Source organism: Papaver somniferum, chromosome 10 (genome assembly GCF_003573695.1).
Source record: "Papaver somniferum cultivar HN1 chromosome 10, ASM357369v1, whole genome shotgun sequence".
NCBI lineage: Eukaryota > Viridiplantae > Streptophyta > Magnoliopsida > Ranunculales > Papaveraceae > Papaver > Papaver somniferum.
The window spans coordinates 149,314,801-149,324,462 of record NC_039367.1 but is presented as its reverse complement, the minus strand read 5'-3'; the positions used below and the strand labels follow the sequence as shown (position 1 = coordinate 149,324,462).

The 9,662-nt window shown below is 40.3% G+C and overlaps 1 protein-coding gene across 1 annotated transcript; it reads left to right on the top strand.

Moving 5' to 3' along the window:
* Positions 1 to 7,734: 7,734 nt before the first annotated feature.
* Positions 7,735 to 8,422, top strand: LOC113316499. Its single transcript, XM_026564666.1, has 2 exons — positions 7,735 to 7,772; positions 7,876 to 8,422. Exons 1-2 carry the CDS (start codon positions 7,735 to 7,737, stop codon positions 8,420 to 8,422), a joined length of 585 nt encoding a protein of 194 aa, XP_026420451.1.
* Positions 8,423 to 9,662: the final 1,240 nt, after the last annotated feature.

The window sequence follows — 9,662 nt, the reverse complement described above, 5'->3', positions numbered from 1 at the left end:
GATCACTTTTGTGGTTTGATTTAGTTGTGTTTTCAATTAAATTAATCATGGGTTTACTTGTGATTAATTTGGTTGAGCTTTGGATATAGAAAATCATTCCTATGGTTTTTGGTGTCCAATTTAAAAATACTTCTTTTCCTTCGAAATTAAGGTCGCTCATGTTGTTCTTTCGGGAATGACATCAAATGGGGGAAAGTTCTTTTGAACTTGTGCTTAATGGTAATATCTTGTGGGGTGTGCGGCTGTGGAATTTTATAGGGGTTATCTTGTATCTTAAAACTCCTTGATGAATGCATTTAGCTTCGGCTTTATGATTGCATCTAAATTAAGTTGGTATGTATTTTTCTTTTAGTCTATGAAATGTCTCTTGTGGAAATTTCATTATGATCCCGTTCTTGTACCTTTGCCAATTTTATTGACAAAAAGGGGAAGAAATAATGTAGTTCACACTACAAGTACATATGGTTTTCAGATCATTGTGTAAGGGGGAGTGGTTTCCATGATCGAGATGGAATATTGACTAAGGGGGAGTGATACATATCACCGTAGTATTATTTTTAAAGTCTTGATACAATTGGACTTTGATATTACATAATAATACTATGACACTGTAAAATACGATCGAGAATATCTATTTCTCTCATTGTTATAGCTACGGATCTTCAACAACGGTGATGCAAAACTTACAACCTTTGGGAACATTGGAGTACTTGGAAGGACGAAGATTTCAGGCAACGTTGAAGATTAGACTATGGAATAGGAGCCACTAAAGTTTATCTTTTTTGTATTCCATATGTATTAATAGTTTTGTAACTAAACTTGACAAAGGGGGAGATTGTTAGAGCATAGCTCGGTAGACCTCGCATGCGTTTCTATCTCAAGCATGTTTGAAAATGTTAGTGATCAAAACTATGAGTCTTGATTTCTATCCTACATAGCTAAGTCTCGGACTAGGATAGAAAAGTGTAGTTGAGCTCAAGGATTTCATGGCGATTCATCATACAACGACGAAGATCTATACAAGGACCCGTGGAACTTCATCAACAAAAAGGTATGTGGAGACTTGAACTTATCTATCACCCAAAAGTCTATCTATTCTATCTCCTACTTCTTATGAGACAAAAGTCGTATGCTATATAGACTAGATCATACAATTTGACATTTCGAGCTGAGCATTCATTGCTTATCTTTTATCTCGAAATCCTGTGTTGGTAAAGCGTTTCTCTTTGATCAAGTTTATCTTCACCTAGTGACGAAAGTCATGAAAAGTTTCAATCACTTTGAGAATCGGTCTGACGTGAATCGGTCTGTGAATAACGGCTACATAGCGTCCTATGAGAATGTCTCAATGATTGAAATAAGAATTTAGCTTACATAACCATGTATTCCTTGAACCGAAGTTTTCGAACTTTGTTGATCAAGAGAAATGGGGAGGATTGTGGATATGGCTTTCCAAGTCCGCGAACCCAGTCAGACTCAGTCCGCGAACTGTCGGAAGTTCTCTTTCCAAGAAAATATGCTGAGTTTGGAAAACTCAACCGATTAACTTAAGTCCGCGTACTTGTTTGTGAACTTAAGAGGTTATGATTTAAAGATGTGCTATGAACATGAAACATTAAATTACTAAGGAATGCTTTATGCAAACCGTGTCTATCATGTTCATGAGCCGATTCAATCGAATCGAATCATCTTTGTTTCAATTGTGTCTAGTGTAGTTACATAAGATCTTATAGAAATTGAACAACTCTTTAACTAGTTCATTTGAGTCAATTGAACTAGTTATGGTGAAGAAGAACAAGGTTAATATGAAATACTCATATGGTTAACCTTTTTGGTTACTATGTTGAACAAACATACACGTACACGTTTGGGCATGGTTTTCACGGACCCATTAAACGTCTACCCAAGTGTGTGTGACAAGCTAAGTTTTCGACCTAGCGGTTGAGAAATATTAGCTTGAATCTAAATCAGGTTTTCATCTAACGGTGAATATGGATTGCTTTGTAACTAAGGCAAAACCCTGATTTGAAGGCTATACAAAGGAGACATCTAGCTTTGAGCAAAACTAATACCCACACGTGTGTGTGATACTAGTGCGCTCGCTAGAGTCGATTCTCCTTTAACCTTTGGTTTTCTTCTCTAAAACCAGGTTAACGACTTAAAGACTTCATTGGGATTATGGAGCCAGACCGATACTACCTTTATCGTAGTTGTGTGATCTGATCTTGCATATTCTATCATACGAGTACATTCGATTGATTTGCTTGAGATCGTGAGAGTTCTCTGATAGGCAAGAGAAAGAAGTCACAAACATCTTCGTCTCACTGTTTGTGATTCCTCGACAAACCGCCTGTCTAGTCAGGAAGGATTATAGAGAGGTGATTGATTAATCTAGGATGTTCTTCAGGATTATAAGACCAGATTATCAATTGGTTCTTGTTCACCTTGATTTTATATCTTAAGACGGAACAAAACCTAGGGTTTATCTGTGGGAGACAGATTTATCCTTTGATATACTTTTCTGTGTGAGACAGATCTGTTTATTATCAAGTCTGTGATTTTGGGTTACATCAACTCTTGGTTGTGGGTGAGATCAGCTTAGGGAATCAAGTGCGTAATATCCTGCTGGGATCAGAGGCGTAGGAGTACAACTGTACCTTGGATCGGTGGGAGACTGATTGGAGTTCAACTATAGTCCGGTCCGAAGTTAGCTTAGAGTAGGTTAGTGTCTGTAGCGGCTTAATATAGTGTGTATTCAATCTGGACTAGGTCCCGGGTTATTTTTGCATTTGCGGTTTCCTCGTTAACAAAATTTCTGGTGTCTGTGTTATTTATTTTCCGCATTATATTTTATATAATTGAAATAATACAGGTGGTGCGTTCGTGATCATCAATTGGAAATCCAACCTTTGGTTGTTGATTGATATTGATTGATCCTTGGACATTGGTCTTTAGTACCGTCCAAGTTATTCCTTGTATTTGATAAAGACTCGCTATTATTTTTAGCTTGAGTAAATATCAAATCAAGAGAGAGATATTAACTCCTTGAGATACTTTTATCTAGATTGAGTCTGAATGTCTAGTTGATTCTCTAGCAAAGTATTTCAGAGTTAGTCCATACAGATTGCTAATCGAAATATTGGGTGGTGTTGTTAGACCCCCGCTTTTTCAAGATTGTTTGTATTACTTTCCGTAAGTTCTGTTATTTCTTTTAATATTTCCATTGTTTGGAAAGGATATTTAATGCGTTTTTCGTCTTTATGAATTGATATGGGAAATAAGAATTTCCTTATGTGGTATATAGGATACTCCCCTTCATTTATACTTTCATGCACATTTGGGTGTGTAATTGTCATCCAGAATATCTAGGTGTGTAATTGTCACCAATATAACGGGTGTGTACATTCACCCACAGACTATCTAGGTGTGTAATTGTCACCTGTATTAAGGTGTGTAAATGTCACCACAAAAATAATGGTTGATGTGTAATTGTCACCAATTCGGTGTGTAAATGTCACCACAGAAATAAAGAAGGAGTTAGTTCCATATACATGTTGTTTAGTTCATTATGTTGGTTGTATTTTAATGTTTGGGAAACTTGTACTGTTTTCCAAATCATTTCAGTGATTACTTAAAAGTAAAATGTTATTTCCATTGGGAACCCCTTTTAGGGATGATGTGCTCACTCATTCCTACTTTCAGTTTCAGAGACAGATCAGAGTTGTGCAGCGAAAGCTTCAACGATTGAGTTCGTTAGTTAGTTAATTTTTACTTTGTTTACTATGTTGTATATTTTACTTGTAAACCAAAACACTATTGTATATGTATCATCTGAGAGGATTTCTTGTATGTAAATATATATTTCAGAGTGGGCCTAGTTCTTGGGTTAAGTTTTTGTAGCAGATTTCTTAATTGAATGCTTAAGTATTTGTTTTAGGTTCGTAATGCCTCTTTATTTAGTTAATCTCTTGGATTAATCAGCTGCTAGCTTTGGGGGCTCTACAGATTCCTAAGGTAAAACGATCCTTATGGTGTTCCAAGGCAGAGAGTAGGAGTGACCTCACTCCGGCAACTCGAATCTATGGAAACATTGAAAGAGTGGCAAAAGGGGAGGCCATCGCTTTGAAAAATTGGTTAGAAAGAAGTTTTCCGGTCGGTTGTACGGGAAGCTAATGATTTCTAGTACAAGGAAGGTTAGGAAAAATAGTGATTGTTAGAGAATAGCTCGTTCGACCTCAGATGCGTTGCTATCTCAAGCATGTTTGTCAATGTTAGTGATCAACAATATGAGTCTTGATTTCTAGCCTACATAGCTATGTCTCGGACTAGGATAGAAAAGTATAGTTGAGCTCAAGGACTTCATGGCGATTCATCATACAACGACGAAGATCTATACAAGGAACCGTGGAACTTCATCAACAAAAAGGTATGCGGAGACTTGAACTTATCTATCTCTTATCTTCTACTTCTTATGAGACAAAAAGTCGTATGCCATATAGACTAGATCATACACATTTGACATTTCGAGTTGAGCATTCATTGCTTATATTTTTCTCGAAATCGTGTGTTGGTAAAGCGTTTCTCTTTGATCAAGTTTATCTTCACCTAGTGACGAAGGTCATGAAAAGTTTCAATCACTTTGAGAATTGCTCTGACGTGAATCGGTCTGTGAATAACGGCCACATAGCGTCCTCTGAGAATGTCTCAATGATTGAAATGAGATTTTAGATTACATAACCATGTATTCCTTAAACCGATGTTTTCGAACTTTGTTGATCAAGAGAAATCGGAAGGATTGTGGAATTGGCTTGCCAAGTCCGCGAACCCAGTCCGCAGACTCATTCCGCGAACTGTCGGAAGTTCTCGACCGAGAATTTTTGTTGGATTTTCCAAAACTCGTTTGTGTGCTTAGTCCGCGAACTCAGTCCCCGAACCCAGTCCGTGAACTGGCGAAAGTTCTCTTTCCGAGAATTTCTGCTGAGTTTGGAAAACTCAACCGGTTTACTTAAGTCCGCGAACTTGTTTGGGAACTTAAGAGGTTATGATCTAAAGATGTGCTATGAACATGAAACATTAAATTACTAAGGAATGCTTTATGCAAACCGTGGCTATAATGTTCATGAGCCGATTCAATCGAATCGAATCAAATCATCTTTGTTTCAATTGTGTCTTGTGTAGTTACATAAGATCTCATAGCAATTGAACAACTCTTTAACTAGTTCATTTGAGTCAATTAAACTAGTTATGGTGAATAAGAGTAAGGTTAATATGAAATGCTCATATGGTTAACCTTTTGGGTTACTATGTTGAACCAACATACACGTACACGTTTGGGCATGGTTTTCGCAAACCCAGTAAATGTCTACCCAAGTGTGTGTGACAAGCTAAGTTTTAGATCTAACGGTTGATAAGTATTAGCTTGAATCTAAATCAGGTTTTCATTTAACGGTGAATGTGGTTTGCTTTGTAACTAAGGCAAAACCCTGATTTGAAGGCTATTTAAAGGAGACATCTAACATTGGGAAAAACTAATCCCCACAGGTCTGTGTGATACTAGTGCGCTCGCTAGAGTCGATTCTCCTTTAACCTTTGGTTTTCTTCTCTAAAACCAGGTTAACGACTTAAAGACTTCATTGGGATTGTGAATCCATACCGATACTACTTTTATCGCAGTTGTGTGATCTGATCTTGCATCTTCTATCGTACGAGTACGATCGATTGATTGGCTTGAGATCGTGAGAGTTATCCGATAGGCAAGATAAAGAAGTCACAAACATCTTCGTCTCACTGTTTGTGATTCCTCGTCGCCTTTGTAGTCAGGAAGAATTGTAGAGAGGTAATTGATTAATCTAAGCTGTTCTTCGGGAATGTAAAACCGGATTATCAATTGGTTCATGTTCACCTTGATTTCATATCTTAAGATGGAACAAAACCTATGGTTTATCTGTGGGAGACATATTTCTCCTTTGATAGACTTTTCTGTGTGAAACAGATTTGTTTATTATCAAGTCTGCGATTTTGGGTTGCAGCAACTCTTGGTTGTGGGTAAGATCGGCTAAGGGAATAAAGTGCGCAGTATCCTGCTGGGATCAGAGGCGTAGGAGTACAACTGTACCTTGGATCGGTGAGAGACTAATTGGGGTTCAACTATAGTTCAGTCCGAAGTTAGCTTGGAGGAGGCTAGTGTCTGTAGCGGCTTAATACAGTGTGTATTCAATCTGGACTAGGTCCCGGAGTTTTTCTGCATTTGCGGTTTCCTCGCTAACAAAACTTATGGTTTCTGTGTTATTTCTTTTCTGCATTATATTTGTTATATAATTGAAATAATACAGGCTGTACGTTCGTGATCATCAATTGGGAATCCGACCTTTGGTTGTTGATTGATATTGATTGATCCTTGGACATTGGTTTTTGGTACCGTCCAAGTTATCTCTCTTTGATAAAGACTCACAGATTTCTATTTGCTTGAGTAAAGATGAAATCGAGAGATTGAGATATAAACTATTTGATATATCTTTTTATTGATTGAGTCTGATTGTCTAGTTGATTCTCATAAAAAGTATATTGGAGTTTTTCCATGCAGATTGCAAGTCGAATTATTGGGTGGTGTTGTTAGACCCCCGCTTATTCAGTGATTAATGCATGGCGAGAGTACTGAAAGCGATGTATCAAACACTTTTACGGAAAATCTATTAATAGTCAAAAACATTTAGTTTGTTGAGTTCAGCAGAAAAAAGTAGGAGGAGTCGTAATTGGTTTAATTCTTGTTGTTCGTCAGACTTCGTCCTTTTGTACTTCATTTGAAAACCTTTTCGAAAACAGTTCAAAGTGAGGTGTTGTCTGTTCTGCTGACGTAGGTAGGGACGAATCTCGGAGAAAAAGTATACCCGAGCCGATGGCCAGCACTTCAGAGACGGGCAGGATCTTGAGGAATCGGACGGTAGCAATGACAAGCGAACATGAAGGAGTAACGGATTCACGACAGCAGAACATCCGACAACAACAACCAGAAGAGTCCCGAGCTCTAGGTAGAGGAATGGCAGTTGTCGACGAGGAAGTGGATCTGGGCATAGACGACGATCTTCCCCCGAGAAGGTTGCGCATCAACCCAAGTCAACTGAGGCCCGAGAATATGAGGGACGTAATGACTACATCCGACACAAAGGATGACGAAGAAACACTAATGATACAAGAAGACCGAAGACGGGCCCGACAACATGCATAATACCGACACGCTCTGGATCAATATGAGGAGAGACTTAGGCAAGTTCCCTTATGGAGAGATAACATGACCCGAGATATTCCCCCTGTGGCACCCCCAACCGCACCCCCAGCGGCACCATTAACTGCACCACCAGCGGCGGCAGAGTACCATGTGAACGGTCACTCCAGCCACGAGAGTATCGACCGACATTGATGGCGATCCTTGCGAACCAAAGGAGGCAAGAAGAACTGATGAGAGAATTATAGAGAAGAAATTTGGCTTTAGAGCACGAGAATTACCAACTCCGAAATCAGAGATCTAGATCCCGAGGATCCTCGAGTCAGGGGGCCTCCAGCAATCATACCCGATCAAGGTATACCCTAACTCCACCACCCGGCCAAGAGCGTGTACACGACACTAACCGTACGAGAGGTGGATATGGTCCTCTCGAGGACTCTTCGACCGAGGAAGAGGTGAACAATGGAAGACCCGATACCTCGACTAAATCTAAGATCGAACAACTCGAACAAATGATTAAGAAGCTGGATGGAGATGGAGAAGATGACAAGTTAGCAGAGGTGATTAGCGAGGCAAAAAAGACCCTTTTTACTCCAGAGCTAGAACGAACCCTCTTTCCCCCCGGAGTATACACTCCCCACATTCCCTTCCAGATTCGACGACACTGGTGATGCGGGAGAGCACCTTAAAATGTACGGCATGTCTTTGCTACAAAGGAGAAACATGGAGGTGGTGATGTGCAAGTTTTTTCCGGTTAGCTTGGAAGGAGAGGCGAGAAACTGGTTCTATACCCTACCCGATGATTCCATAGGAAGTTATGAAGTCTTGGTGGAGATATTCCTGGAAACCTACATGCACAATAACATTGCTAGGCCAAGGATAAACAAATTGTTTACCTTGGCTGGGAGGTTCAAAGAACCTCTGAGATCGTTGACGGACAGGTGGACAAAACTATGCACCGATATCGGGAAGGTGCATGTCGACCAACAAATCTTCGAGTTCGAAAATTCTTTAAGAAATTCCGACCCTATGTGGATAGCCATGTATACCGAAAAGCCGCAAACGCTGAAGAAAATGAGGAAGATGCAAGAGAACTATATTGCACTAGAAGAAATACAAGAAGGGGAGCAGGACAGGGGCGTCCAGGAAGCCAGAACAGCTGCAGAAACGACCCCTCAGGAGATCTGTAGGCGATCCTAAAAGAGGCTCGTACCACCACAACAAGTCACAGGCAGAAAAGAAACCACTCCACGAGCCGAGAACATACACACCTCTGAACGCACCACTGGAAGAAATCTTTACGGAGGTCGGAAAGAGAAATGATATCCGATACCGAAAGACTAAAGGGTTACAGTTTGACAAGACAAGAAACCACCCCGAGTTCTGTCATTACCATCAGTACCGAGGACACTCGACCAAAAATTGTCGGGAGATAAAATATATAGTTCAACATTTGATCCGATATGGATACCTAAGGAACTTTGTCAAACAAACAGCGCCCGCCCCTACCGCACCCGACGTCCCTGTGCATCAAGTAAGGATTGATCGGGAAACCCAATTCGTTAACACTATCTCACATTCAGCAACTCAAGGATTCAATTTGGGAACTGGCATCACATCAACAATTCACAAAAGGGATCGGACGGGAAATAAGATTTTTAGCATGGCCAAAACTTTACCCATGGAGGCCTTGATGATGCAGTCGATCACCTTCTCGGCAAAAGACGTCCCGATGAATGGCCAAGCACATGGGGATCCACTAGTAATTACCCTACTCATCAAGAATGGGGAGTCAAAAAGATATTATTAGACAGTGGGAGTTCTGTTAAGGTCCTCTTTTACGACACTTTCAAAAGAATGGAGTTGTCCGACGACATCTTAATTCCCTCAACTTATCGAATCTACGGCTTCAATGGGACGATGACCATACGAAAGGGGGAAGTAACACTTAGAATATCGTACGGAGAAGGCTACCTCGACACCCTCACCACATTTTGCGTCGTGGACGTTGTATCACCGTACGAGGCGATTGTAGGGAGACCTTGGATCGCAGGCATCAAAGGGGTAGCTTCTGCTTATCACCAGAGGTTAAGATTTCCCACCTACAGAGGAGTTGTTGAAGTGGTAGGCGATCCTCAGGCTTCGAGACAATGCATTCAACTAGACATTCAATAAAATATGGATAGACGAGCTAGGCAGCACCGAGAAAAGAAAAAAACTAAGGAAGTCAAGGCCGGGGAAGAATTGGAAAAGCCGATTTACAAGCAGTCATGGCCTATGAAGCTAGCGAAAAAGAGACCTTATAGCAATCAAAGGAGGCGGCACCGATCAAAGAGCCAAAACCAAACTTCTCCCTAGAATCTACCCGGGAGATTAATCTAGGGTTCGAGGAAGAACCGAAGATTTTCAGAATTGGATCGTTGCTGTCAGACGAACAGAC